General features: G+C 39.7%; 1 protein-coding gene across 5 annotated transcripts in view; it reads right to left on the bottom strand.

Moving 5' to 3' along the window:
• Positions 1-13,247, bottom strand: part of SLC30A4 (solute carrier family 30 member 4) — a 30,207-nt gene extending 16,960 nt beyond the window's left edge. For all 5 annotated transcript variants that reach the window (XR_008528430.1, XM_054565465.1, XM_054565468.1 and 2 more), the window contains exons 1-2: positions 12,430-13,247; positions 7,762-7,908 (exon numbers count right to left, since the gene is read on the bottom strand). Coding sequence is in view for 4 of the 5 variants with exons in the window: in XM_054565465.1 (XP_054421440.1) it covers positions 7,762-7,908; positions 12,430-12,820 (538 nt within the window). In the remaining variant the exon portion in view is untranslated. The remainder of the gene's footprint in view (positions 1-7,761; positions 7,909-12,429) is intronic.
• Between the last annotated feature and the right edge of the window lie 1,239 nt (positions 13,248-14,486).

Below are 14,486 nucleotides of genomic sequence, written 5' to 3'. Positions count from 1 at the left end.
CTCTAAAAATGGTAAGTACCCAAACAAAGAAACAAGACTGGTCCCTGAGTGAGATAAGGAAGAAGAATCTTCTAATTTCTTATTTAGTCAAAAGGATCTGTAGGTCAGCCTGTACCACCCAGCTATGTTATGGCTCAAACAAATTTGTATAGTCTACTTTGAGAATATGACCACAGTTTCAGAATTATAGATGTATATTCAAGTCCTAAATATTTTAATACCAAAATTTTAAAAATACCCCTACTCCTAGTTTGGAAATTGATTTGATTTACCCCAAAGGAATGATTTGAGGATCATGAGCTCTACTAAATTATCTGTTTCACAGTTTTAATATCCTTATTTACTCAGCCTGAATATGCAACAATTCCATTAATAGTCTCATATATAGCACTTATAGCGTCAGATACACAGTTTAATATTATCTGTTCCTGTCCCTCCTTAATTCATGGCCCAGAAGTACACAGTTGTATAAAAATAACTATAAAAATGTGATAAATGTGATTATGCATGTATAAAGTGTTATGAGAAACAAAAAGGAAATAAATTAAGAAAATGATACTACTAACATCTGAATATCATTCACAGATACACCTCCAGATCTAAGGCTGGGTATACCGTACGCTGCATTTTTGCATAAGAAAGGGTGGCAGCGAGCAGGATATGAACATGTGTAGTATGTATTTGCTTATACTTTCAAAAAGAAATGCTGTGAGGATAGGTCAGAAACTAATTTAAATTGTTACTAATAAGCAGTGGGGTGGGAGGCTGGGTTGGTGGGGACAGAATGAAAGTAAGACTTCTCTATAAATTTTTTCTTTTAAAAATAATTTTTAAGTTTTGCAACAGGTTTTACATATTTAGAAAATAAATCAACAAAGAAAAAAACCCGACCTGTACTACCTCCTGTGCCATCAAAACAAACAAACAAAAAACACCAGTAACAAACCAGAAGCTTCCTAGGGGGATTTCTTCCCCAACTCTTGGTATTGGAGGTCACAGAGGCACATTATTTAAATATGTCCAATGTAAACACACCATCCCCCACAGAACTTCGAGATTACTCACGAAGCAGTAGCCTTTTGTAGAACACAGGGACAGCTAAAGCTTTGGTTCATAGCTTTATTCAATTCTAAATATCTTTTTTGCCTTTTTCCTCCTCCACAATTCATCATAAAGATTTTCTCCTATGACTTCCATCATTACTTCAAAGAACAGAATAAGTGAAATGAATTCTATATCTAGATACAGCCTCATAAGATTTTGAAATACAAAGAAGATCCCAGAGAGCCCTTCGACTCTTAAAGGTGAGTCCCTCCTTAGCTCTGGAAAATAGTCATCTATTTATATCTTAACAATTCTCTTCCTTTCATTTTTAGATATCTTAAAAATTTAGATACAATTCACATAATATAAAACTTACCATTTTAACAATTTTAACATGTACAATTCAGTAGCTTTTAGTATAAGCACAAGGTTATGCAGCAATCACCACTAACTCCAGAACGTGCTCATGACCTCAGAAAGAAATTCTATACCCTTTAAGCAGTCACCCCTTTTATTTTTTAAGTTCTCTTCTGAGGTTCTTAATAGTACAATTTTGAACCCCCTAGATTGTTCTCTTGTAGTTTTTAACTTTTTCCTTCTGTTTTTATCTTTTTGTTCTATGTTCTGAGAGACTTTCTTGATATTTTCTAGTTCTTTTGGAAAAAAATTAATTCAGCAATATTTCAGTTTCAAAAAGGTTTTTCTTTTCTTTTTAAAATAGTTTACAGTTTTATTGTTCTGAGTATATTAATAAGATAATTTAAAACACTTTCTTCTGCCCTGGCTGGTGTGGCTCAGTGGATTGAGTGCCAATCTGCAAACCAAAGGGTTGTTGATTCGATTCCCAGTCTAGTGCACATGCTTGGGTTGCAGGCCAGATTCCCAGTAGGGAGTGCGGAAGAGGCAACCACACACTGATGTTTCTCTCCCTCTTTTTCTCCCTCCCTTCCCCTCTCTAGAAATAAATAGAAATAAAATCTTAAAAAAAAAAAATTTTCTTCTGTTTCTTAAATTACCTCTCTTCTCTCTAGGACTAAGTTTTCTACTAGATTTGTTCATTTTCTTTCATGCTGCTGTTTTTTCTCACTTGTCAAAGAATCCGTGGTTGTCCATTCACATTCAGTGCAGAAGAACAGGGGAACTATCCTTGTAAAAAGTAAATGCCAGCAGGATTTGCCATCAATTAATTAAAATGGTTATTAATTCGGGGTGTAGGGCAGGGCAGACTAGGATGAGTGTATTCTTATACTGCACTTTAGGGTGAGTAGGTGGGGAACTAAGCTATAAGGCTGTAGAATCCTGATTCTAGAATGGAAAAGACTTTTTGGAGAATCAACATTCACAACTAGAAGCCTCAGCTTTCCCCAAACACCTAGTTCCAATTTCTTTCTAGAACTATTTTACAGTGGGGAAAATGCAGGCTGCTTGAATGGAAGTAGGGAGAGGAAGCAGGGTAGGAGCATAGTTAAGTGGGGGCAGGAAGCAGGGTAGGAGCATAGTGAAATAAGGAACCAAGCAGTTCCTTATTTATAGTCACTTAATTAACTTTCCTTGTTTTCAGTCCCAATTTTCATTTCTGATTATCTCAGTCTGAGTCTTCTCTGGAGATCTGTTGGGCTGATCTAGTTCCTAGCTCAGTATACTCTAGGCTACAGCTTCTTGGCTTGTTTTTTCCTTTAGCTCACTCCCATCTACTTCCTAACTTCCAGATTTTTGGAAATTTCTTGTTTACCAGTGACCATTTGCTTCTCTTTATTGTTTTGGTAATTTTTATTTCAATGGACTCTCAGGAGAGACAGGATTCAAATGCTGATATCTGCTCCACTGTCTTGAACTTAGTACTTTTAAGGGAAGGGAAAGATTTAACTTTCTCTAGAAATTTTCAGAGACATGATAGGCCCAGTTGGGTCTATTTTCTCTCTCATTTGTTTCCCTAGGGCTTATCATCTATGAGTAAACAAAGTGACTATCTAGATAAATACTAAGTACAGTCAAACCTTGATTCTCTAATGTCTTGGTTTTTGAACAATTTGGTTCTCGATCAAGTTGTTCATTGAAAAAATGTCTGTTGTCTAACCAAACTTTGGGTCTTAATTTTCTACCTGACGACCCTTTCATGCTGATACCTGTATGCTTCACAACTTCGTAAATCCTCTCAAACAAGCAAGAGCAGGCCTCAGTGATGCCCAGTCTCCCTACCTCTTGCTAAGTGGGAGTCACAGATCTCTCAGGAAACAAAGGAAATTTAGTTTTTGAACAAATCACTTCTTCAACAGTTTTCTGGAAAGAAATGTTTGAGAACCAAGGTTCCACTGTACTTCTTTGATATTTAATAGAATTTTCATGATTATTGGTTTTTAACTTATATTTAGGACTTTCTATGTTCTGCTACTGCATGATTCTGGGATATAGCACCACTGTCTTCATTAGAGTTCCAAAAGGTCTATATCCTAAAAGAGGTTAAGAACCACAGAACTATTAAATGAAATGTACTTTTCTCAAATAGTGCTAGAGGGTAAAAGTCCCCATTCCATGATGCCATGTTTTAGATCTTAAATTGAAGGTGTTTAAACCACAAAAAATTAAAGTTTGAAAATAATTTTAAAGTTGTTAAAAAAAACTCCAAGTCAATCAAGTAACAAATGAATGCATAATATGTTGGAAAGTAGTGGGGTTTCTTTTAGGAACATATCCAAATGCATTATGCAGTGGCTTAAAAAAATAACAGAAAACCTCACTCAGGGCTTTAGCTCTCTTACAGCAGTTGAGAGTGCTGAGGGTGAGTACTAGATAATTTCCCAACCAGATGAGTTGGATAGCTACTTGAAATATAGCTATTCAGCTACAGTGTCAAGTTATATACTAGAAGACCCAGTGATTAAATTTTAGAAGACCTAAATATTGAGTTAATATTAGGCTAAAACATAACAAAGGGGCAAAACTGATAGATATATTAGCCAAGAGTGTCAGTGTCTCCACAAAATAAAACGACAATGTTAATTCCAGTTCTCTAAGATAGGTTTTGCTGAAGTGATCTAAATGTCAACTTTTGGGTTTTAAGCAAATGACATGTGGACATATAGTACTTTATATAAGAGTTCAAGCAATTATTTTATATGTATTTTTTAAATAAGCAAAAATTTAAAAACAGTAACACAGCAAGAAGCACAGTTGTGTATGATTACATGATTTTAACCTCTTAAATATTAGTATTTGTTAAAAATAGAAAAATAAAATATGTGAACTAAAACATGACAAAGAAGACTTCATTCAGTGGGGGAAGAAGTTATTGAGATAGGCAAAGGGACCACCGCAATGGGATTTTGCAGTTGGGGAGAGAGTGTGGCTTAACTCTGAATATTGAGTGGGCAAGTAGGAATTCATAGCCATGAAGCAGGGTGGGAGTCTGTGGATGGAAAATTACTAAGAGAAAACAGAACTAAGTGGGATTCTGGTTAAACTGACCTAACAGAATTTCTGCTGAAAATAGGTCATCACTTGAGGGTAACCTGTCAGATATTGAGAGTGGGAGGTTCTGTTAAATTGGTTTAAGTAACCTTCTTGCTAACAAGAAATTTTAGAAGAAGTGCACAGATGGGCTTGGGAGAAGGTTCAGGATACTGACTAAAATCTGACAAGCAAAGATTTTTGTCAGCATTCACAGAATTATGTTGATACAATGGCCTCAATGAAGGTCAGCCACAGAGCATACTCATATGTTATATATATTATAGTAATGCTTAAAATCTGGGCTACAGTAGCCTTGGTTGGAATAATCTAAGTGAAAGAAAGAAGCTATTGCACATTAATGAATTAAACCCACATGGTTTTGCTTGGTTCAATAGACTGAAGGTAAACTTTTTTCTGATAACATCTTCAGGAAGTAGGGAACACATTTAAAAATTAATGCTTACCAAATAATTTTTTAAATTACATTTTATTGATTATGCTATTACAGTTGTCCCAAATTTTCCCCATTTGCCACCCTCTATGCAGCTCCCCCAATTCCCTCAAGCAATCCCCACACCATTGTTCATATCCATGGGTCATGTATGTAAGTTCTTTGGCTGCTCCATTTCCTATACTGTACTTTACATCCCCATGGCTATTCTGTAACTACCTATTTGTACTTCTTAATCCCCTCATCTCTTCACCCATTCCCCGACACCTCCCTCCCATCTGGCAACCATCAAAACACTCTCTATATTCATGATTCTGCCTCTGTTCTTGTTTGCTTAGTTTGTTTTTTAGATTCAATTGTTGATAGATATGTATTTATTGCCATTTATTGTTCATAGTTTTGATCTCCTTTTTCTTAAATAACTCTCTTTAACATTTCATATAATAATGGTTTGGTGATGATGAACTCCTTTAGTTTTTTCATGCCTGAGAAGCTCTTTAACTGCTCTTCAATTCTAAATGATAGCTTTGCTGGGTAGAGCAATTGTCGTACTTTCCATGACCTTGCTTTCCATGACCTTGCTTTCCTTGACCTTGAATATTTCTTGCCAATCCCTTCTAGCCTGTAAAGTTTCTTTTGAGAAATCAGCTGACAGTCTTATGGGAACTCCCCTGTGGGTAACTAACTGCTTTTCTCTTGTTGCTTTTAAGATTCTTTATTTATCTTTAAATTTTGGCATTTTAATTATGTTTTGGAAGGGTCTCTTTGCATCCATCTGGTTTGGCACTCTCTGTGCTTCCTGGACTTGCATGTCTATTTTAGTCACCAAATTGAAGAAGTTCTCTTTCATTATTTTTTCAGATAGATTTACAATTTCTTGCTCTTTCTCTTCTTCTTCTGGCACCCCTATGGTGTGAATGTTGGAACATTTGACATCCCAGAGGTTGCTTATGCTATCCTCATTTTTTTTTGGGGGGGGGGATTCTTTTTTATTCTTGTTCTGATTGTTTTTTGCTTCCTTATGTTCCAAATCATTGTCTTGATTCTTGGTTTCATCCACTCTATTATTGTTTCCCTGTACATCTTTATTTCAATTAGTGTATCCTTTGTTTCTGACTGGATATTTTTTATGCTGTTGAGGTCCTCATTAAGTTCCTTGAGCATCCTTATAACCAGTGTTTTGAACTCTGCATCTGATACACTCCTTATCTTCATTTCATTTAGATCTTTTTCTGGAGGTTTTGATCAGTTCTTTCATTTGAGCCATGTTTTTTTTTGTCTCTTCATTTTGGCAGCCTCCCTGTGTTTGTTTCTACATATTAGGTTGAGCTACTATGACTCTGTCTTGGTAGCATGGTCTAATACAGTAGGTGTCCTGTAGGGTCCAGTGGCACAGCCTCCCCTATCACCCAAGGTGGGTACTCAAGGTGTGCCCTTTATGCGGGCTGAGTACACCTTCATCTTGAAGTTGAACCTTGGTTGCTGTAGGCAGGTCAATGGGAAAGACTTACCCAGGCCAGGCAGTTGCAAAGAATGGCTGTGACCACTGACCACCAATCTCCACCCTCCGTGGAGGATCAGTTATACAGGGACAGGGTTGTGGTGCACTGATGTGATCTGTAGCTGTCCACTGGCTGTGCAGCCCTGGGTGAAGCAGGCCAAGGTCAGCTCCCACCTGTGTTTTGCCTGAGGCCACCCTGCCAGTGCAATAAAGCAGTCTGAGATGGCTGCTACTTGTGCTGGGCTTGGAGATTCCTGGGTGAAGCCAAGCTGTGAATCTAGGCTGGCTGCTGCTAGAGTTGTGCCTGGGGCACTTAGCAGGAGGTAGGGGGACTGGGCATCACTGAGGCCTGCTCTTGCTTGTTTGAGAAGATTTAGGAGGTTGTGAAGCATGAGCCAAGACCAGCCATTCATTTGGAAAAGCTACTGTTATCTGCTCCAAGCTGGGTGGAATGGAACCTCAGGGGATGTCCAGGGCAGGGCAAACAGTGCTATCCAGGTTGATGAAGTCTCAGATATGGCACCTGCCTGCTGGCTCTGTGGCTCTGCTCCTCTTTCTGTCTGGGAGAAAGCTGTCGCCCAGCTCTCACCTTGATGCCAGACACTTGAGTTTCCCCCATATGCCATTGTGCCTTTCCAGCTACTACTCTGGTGCTGGAGCTCAGACACAGTGAAGTGGAGTAACTGTGTGTGGGTTCTTTAAGAGGAACTGCTTGGGACTGCAGAAGTTTCTTCCACTGACTCAATCCCCGCTGGTTTTTGCAGTCAGAAGTCATGGGGACTTGTCTTCCTGGTACTGGAATCCTGCGCTGGGGGTCTGGTGTGGGGCTGGGACTCATCACTCCTGAAATATCCTTCTTGAATTTTTATCCACCATACATGGATGTGGGGCCAGCCCAATCCATGTCTCTGCCCCGCCTGCCTGTCTGGATGGATGTGGTTTCTTTACTTCTGTAGTTGTCAGACTTCCATTCAATTGTTTCAGCTGGTTATGAGTAATGGTTGTTCTATATTTTAGTTGTAAATTTGATGTGGTTGTGTGAGGAGGTGAGCCATGTTTACCTATGCTGCTATCTTGACTAGAAGTCACTCTATCATATAATTTTATATATGTAAAGTGTTTAGCTGACTGGGCTGAACGTACAGAGGAAGATATGTATCTGAATAAATCCTGTTCACCTATTTTTATTTGCTTTGTTCATCTCTTTTAACAGAACTTATCACCAGAAAGATTTCAGTTACTCAAATGTTATATATAGTTCATTGTTGTCTTACCATAAAGTTTTATAAACTAAAACACCCTCTCAATTACCTACCTAAGCGATGAAATCCAAAGGTGAATCTTTTGGTTGGTGATTTTGAAGACAGCCACAAAGCAAGCAGGGTCAGTATAATAGCACTTAGGTCAGTTAACATATGAAGAGCATCTGTCATGATTGCTAGGCTATTTGCAATGTATCCACCTTAGAGTAAGGATGAGAGGGAAGAAGGAATAAATTAACCATAATAATAAATGTAAGCAATCAAGCCAAAAATATGTGACATCCTACAAAACATGAACTTCTAGCTAAATCTTTATCCTATTACAATGAAATCAAGGTACCTGAAATTTTATGCGAAACATTAAGTATGCACATATTTTTCTAGTGAGAATTTCCATTTCTATGAACAGATTCTCTGAGGAGTCAATGACCTTAAAAAGTTAAGAACCACTAAACTGTAGGGTAAAACATGTAAGTTTTGTGTTTTAGCACTGCAGCTTTAACTGAACCAACTAATTCTACTATTAGACAGTGAAATTAATAACCACAATATATAAATTTCACAATAAAGCTGAAGAAAAAGTAGGTATTCACTTGTTTGGAAGGGTTCAAACATAAAATTAAACTGAAGAAACTCATACAATGTATATTACTTCTAAACACAGGATAAAAATAACTGATTCATTTGGATATATACAGCAATATCTCCTAATAGAGGGATAAAAGAAATACACAATTACCTTAGTTCATTTTTTTACTTTTCTGTGAAGTTAAAAAAATTTTTAAAATGTTTTTATTGTTTAAAAGCTTTCTTTTTAAAACTGAGTTTCTTTTTTTAAAGCAGTCTGTTCTTGTTTCATGGATACATGATCTTATCTCTGTGGAGACTAATTATATTAGTACACTATTACATCTGTCTTAAACACGTTTTAACTAGAGTTCCTTATGTTAGCCTTCCTCTTTATCCACACTTCTAGGGGTATCTACTGCAACCATTTCTGGGTCTAATTAGGATCGTCTACTACAGTGGTTCTTAACAGTGCTCTCCAGATCAGCAGTATCAGCATTTCCTGTGAACTTGTTAGAAATTCAAATTCACAGGCCCTATCCCAGAACTACTTAATTAGAAACTCTGCCCCAGTAATTTGTGTTTGAGTAAGTTTTCTAGGTGTTTCTCATGCATTAGGTTGGTTCTGGCTTTCCCCACTGCTTGCTTGGGAGTTGGCTTTCTTGGGTCTACTTAGTCACTTACCTAATTTATCAATTTCCTTTCTAGTTTCCCAAATTTGTGTTGCTATTGTCCCCTCCCCAGTTTTCTACATCTTTGTGGAGATTATATAGATATATATTTAAATATCCCTTTATTGTAAATTTAAGAGAGGCTTTAGGAGAAAGTACAACTAGATGCATGAGTCCACTTGCCATCTTTACCTGGAGGTCTGTGCATTCACTTTTTAAGTTTTTTCTCTTTCAAAAAAAAAAATGCAGAAAAAAATTCTGTTACTAAACACCAAGAATATTTTAGTCCTCATCTTACTGGACCTCTTGCAGCTTCAACTTACTTATTGACACTTTGAAATACTCTCTTTTCTTGGATTCTGGGATACCTATTAGTCTTCAGAAGTCTGCCTGACTTCTAAAGCTGGAGTTCCTCCAGACTCAGGCTTTCTAGGTGATGTTTTCCATTCTTGTGGCATTACTTGTGATATCTCTACCTTGACCTCTCTTCTGAACTATATAGACTCATGTTCAATAGACATCGTTACCTGGCTATTTCATATGCATATTATAACATGGATAAAACAACCATGTCTAAATGCTCCTCTGTATTTCCTCCCTGCTTCAAAAATGACATACATTCCAATACACTCAATTGCTTGGGTGAGAAACTTCAGAATCATTCCTGACACTGCTCTCCCATCAACCCCCACATCCGCACCACTAGCCAAGTTTGTCAATGTTACCTCTAGAATGTTTCTCAATCAGTACACTTTTCTCTATCCATTTTAGTCCAAGCCATAATCATCTCTTGTCTGGACCTCTGCAATGGTTTACTTGCTTCCATTCTTGTACTCTCCAATCCAGTCTCCAAATAAAAGCCAGAGTAATCTTTTTAAAAAGTAAATCCTATCATGTCACTCTCCCCTTAAAAGCCTTCCCTGGCTTCCCATTGTATTTAGAATTTAAAACTGCAATCATTTAATACGGTCTATCAGGAACTGCCTGATGTGGTACCCCTGCCTGTTTCCCTCTCGTTTACTACATTCCAGTCAAACTGGCCTTCCTTTTAAGTCCTTTTAAAAGGTCCATTTTAGGAACTTTTGTAAATGCTGTTCTTTTCACTTGGAAAACTCCTCTACTCCATTTGCTTGAGTAATTCCTACTTTTCTTTTTATTTCTTCAGTTTAACTGTACCTGGCTCATACATAAAGTATGTCTCATTGGTTACTATGTCTTATAGTACCTTGTTCTTTTTCTTCTTAGCACTTAAGACCATTTGATTTTAAATTTACTTGTGTGTTTATTTTTTTAAACATTTGTGTCCTCCATTAGATGAAATGCTTCAGATATAGTAGGGATAATAATACTTCTGCACTCCACTGTATATCCAGAACACATAGCACAGTGCCTGACATATAGTAAATACTCAAAAAATACTTGCTGAATTGAAGAATGGACCTCCTGTAAGGTCTCAAGAGCAAGGTAGTGGCAGGTTCAAAATTATCTCTTTCAATCTTCAAATTACTTCATTTGAAAAATTACTCCATGCTTACAAAAAATGCTTTAATTCTAAGTTCTTTTGACATACTTTAATAAATGCTGTACTACATACAATTTAATTCTATATAACATTCTAAACAATATTGTTAATGCCTATCCTAAGTACTAGCATCTCTGTATTGTTTAATAAAAGATTTTTGTATTTGAAAAGTCAGTACTTGAAAAGAAATACTTATTGTAGTTTTCACAAAACATTTGCCAAATGAAAGATTTCAAAAATAGTTAAGTCAGGACAATTATATCTTAATAGTTTTTACTCTGGCAAAATAAATTCTAAATTAATTTTACAGGGGAAAATTGTGATTAATGTGATTTTAACTTCAAAAACTAAATATTAACTTTAAAAATCACTGTCTGAATAACTCAATATTATAGTTATGTGAATTTGTGCAAGTCATTGAATCTTAGCTTGCTAACACCATACCTTATCTTGCCACAGAATCACTCCCACTTTTTAATTTCTTCACAGCTTAAGCATTTATAATTCTCTAACACAATGACAATTAATTCAACAAAAAATTAACGAGTATCTACTCTGTGTCAATCACTGTTCCGAGTGTGGGGAACTCAATTTGTATTTCGGTAGAGAAAGACAGATATTAAACAAGTAAATATACAAAAAAAAAAAAAATCTCAGATGTTGAGGGCTTTTAATGTTGGGGAGGGAACACGGGAGAAGAAAGGTTTACTTTGGTTAATCAGGTAAGGTCTCAGAGATACCTTTTGAGATGAGACACGAATAACAAGAAACCTGCCAAGAAAAGATCCACAGAAGAGAAAAGGCAATCCACATAAAGCAGTGCTTTCCAAACTTCAGACTCCGCTCTATTTGTGGCCCATGAAATCAACGAAGTGGGGTGGGACCACAACTGGAAAAATATTAGATCACATCACACGAAATAAAACTTCTGTTTCAGTTATACGTGTGTTTATATAGACGCGGTCCTATGGATACCTATGTATGATGCACACCTACACAAGTCACAATGTTAATTGTGGTTCTTTAGTGATGTCAAATACATTAGAAAGCCACTGAGACAGAGGGCCTGGGCAGGGTGAAGGCCCTCAGGGCAGGGGAGACTTGAGCTGTGGCCAGCCTGGCTGAAGTGAGCGGTGGGGAGAAGTGGTATGAAATGAGGTAGGAGATGCACACAGTTTTCCTACACTGAACTTCCCCCCTTAGACCTGGACGGCCACCTCTGTTCTCCCCATGGTTCGTTATTAAGAGACAACATGGGAAAATGAACTCCCTGCTTTAACGTCCCTTCGTAAATGGCCGCTAAGACAAGTTAGCAGTTATACCAACGTGACTGTGAAATTTCTCTCTGAACAATGAAAAAATAAAACCAAGTTCATAAACTCTGGGGGAGCCATTTTCTGGTTCCTTTCAGATCCTCCTTATAATGAAAAACTTCCAGGTTAGTGGGTAGTATTTAATTTTGCAAATCTCTGGGATGTAAATCCAGTAGAAAATAGTATAAAGAGACCACATAAGTCAAATGCATAGGAAAAAATCAAGAGACTGGGACTGGAGAGGTGGCACTTCCATAACTACCTAATTTCCTTACAGCTAATTTAACCTCTTTGGGCCCTGAGACTCCTTATGTGAAAAAGAAGGTGGAGCAGGTGTTCAGTAAGATCCCTTCATACTGTTAAATTCTATGATTCCAAGCAACTCCAGAATCATTTACTATTTTAATCTAGCGTTTTATCACCATATTTTTAAAAGAGGAAGTTACATAATATACAATGAAGGTATACAATAAATTTATGTTGTACTTAAATTGATCTGCACTTTGAAACTGTGTGGCCTTTTCACATGACAAGAGATCAGTACCTTGATAAATAAAAAGCTTCATGAAAAGAAATGTTAGACCTCAAATCACGTGTAACTAACGCTTGACAAATGGAAATGGCAAGTGAGTTGGCAACACAACTCACCTACAAGTTCTCCAATCATGAAAAGCAAGTACAGAACGGCAGCAATGGTCAACCTGGTTTTCACTTTTCTCTGCTTCAGCAACTCCCTCCGTTTGCTGCAGTTGTCACAGGGGTCCACCTTCAAACTCAGCTGACTGTTGGTCAAGGGTAAGTCCTGGTCCAGTAAGGAATCATCGTCGGCCTGGAGGGCCAGGTGCGCCCCGTTAATAGGCCTTTCCGGGGTTTCGGAACCGTCATCGGCCACCACAACTCGAAGTTTGTTAAACCGAGAAAGCCCCTCATCCCCCGCTTCGTCTGAGAAGTCAAAGGCGCTCGTGTCATTTAAAAACAGCGGCGCATCGTCCTTCCGCAGCAGAGATTTGAGGCGCTTCCACGCGCCGGATCCGGCCATGGCAGAGGCTGCGCTGCCGCGGCGCCGAACGGCTCCGCGCAGGCGGGCGGACGGCCGGGGCTCCCGCTTCACTGGAGCGCCAGCTCCCGGTGGCACGGCCGCGCGTCCCTCCCCATCCTGTGGAAAACGAAACGCGTTCTAGATTAAAGGCGCTCCATCGGAGCCCACAAGTTCCGAAGCCCCGGGCGGCGCGGGGCGCAGGGCCAGCTCGGAGGCGCCGCGGCTCCGCGAGGGGGCGGCGCGTCTCTCTGGGGAGCCACCGAAGGGCTGCCGCTCATCTCCCCGCCCCCGGCCGGGTCGGTGGGTCTGGCTTGCTCAGCTCGGCCCGGAGCCGCGGGGGACGGCCCGATCTCTCGCCTGCAGCGCCCGCAGCTCCAGGCCGGCTCCGCGGGTCTGACAGGTTCGGGCCGGGCGCCCGGGGCCGTCGCCTCTCCCCGCCCTGCGCGAGTCCGCGCGCGTGCGCCGGAGCGGCCGCAGGCGAGGCGCGTGAGGGAGGGGTAGACGCGGGGACACGCAGGCCGCGGCGCAGGGCTGAGGTTCCCGCGAGGAGCCGACAGGGGCGCGCGCCGCGCCCTCGGCCCCTCGCCGGGGTCCTAGCTGCCGGCCCTTGCGCTCGCCTCTGCCTGAGGGACAGCCGCCGGCGAGCCCTTGTCCGGCACGGCCCTTCCCTTTGCCCTCGTTGAAGGACAGCTGTGCAGACAACCGGGGTCCGCGGGCTCAGTGGGTAGAATCGAACCGTCGCTCCCGGGGCTGGGCGTTCGCTCTACCGAAGATTTTCCGTAGAAAAACCTTGCGACTGCTCTTGGTTTAGGATGCCCTGCAGAAAACCAGTTTAGCCCTTTCTTGCTAAGTGGGAAATCGAGCAGCTTTTCTTTCCTTAGTCGCCTCTCTGACAAGTTGGCAAAATTTGCAGCACAGGCAGGTCGCCTTGGAGAGGGCAAGGCTATGGTCGTCAGCAGTTCTGTGTCCTAATGTATATTTACAGCAATTTCTGTTTTTCAGCAAAAATGTTTGATCTGTGTGCGCACTCCACATTCCTTTTGCCTCCAAGTATTCACAATATGGACCAAACCCAAGCACAGAAAATCTAGTAGAAGTATCTGTTATGGCCTTCGGTTCTGTTTAACAACAAGTTAAAATTCATTAAGCTCGGAGAAAAGGCTTCTAATTTAGATCTAAATGTTAATGGAAGGGTAATCTCTCCCTCGCCGTCAACCCCCTCCTCCCCCATCCACCTCCATCGTGATTCCCTGGATGGATTTTAGGAATTTGGAAGGTCTTAAATTTAGGTGCACAATTTTGTGGGTATGTATATTATCTTGAGTAAGTCCCTTACACTTCATTATATTCTCAGATGGGGTTAAATCTCAAATAAGATTAAAAACAGCAACAGCAAAACACTGTCAGGAGAAATCATTGTATAGATCAAACGCTAGCTTCTATATGGAGTTGAATTACAGTGCAAACGCCTATTTATCCAGTGTTTATAATAACGTTATGTTTTGACAACAGTCTACATGGATCACCAAATTTCATGTTACAAAAAATATAATAAAAAGTCATATGACACATCATTTTCCTCCGATGATTCAGATGTCGCTTTAGAATTTTGCATGTCTCAGATGCAAGAACACCAACTGCTTTTGGATTCCAGGACAGTCCCTCA

This window comes from Pteronotus mesoamericanus, unplaced genomic scaffold (genome assembly GCF_021234165.1).
Source record: "Pteronotus mesoamericanus isolate MK-2021 breed Mesoamerican mustached bat unplaced genomic scaffold, CSHL_Meso_final contig_164, whole genome shotgun sequence".
NCBI classification, from domain to species: domain Eukaryota; kingdom Metazoa; phylum Chordata; class Mammalia; order Chiroptera; family Mormoopidae; genus Pteronotus; species Pteronotus mesoamericanus.
Note: the sequence above shows the minus strand (reverse complement) of the source record. Positions and strands in the feature narration are given on the sequence as shown.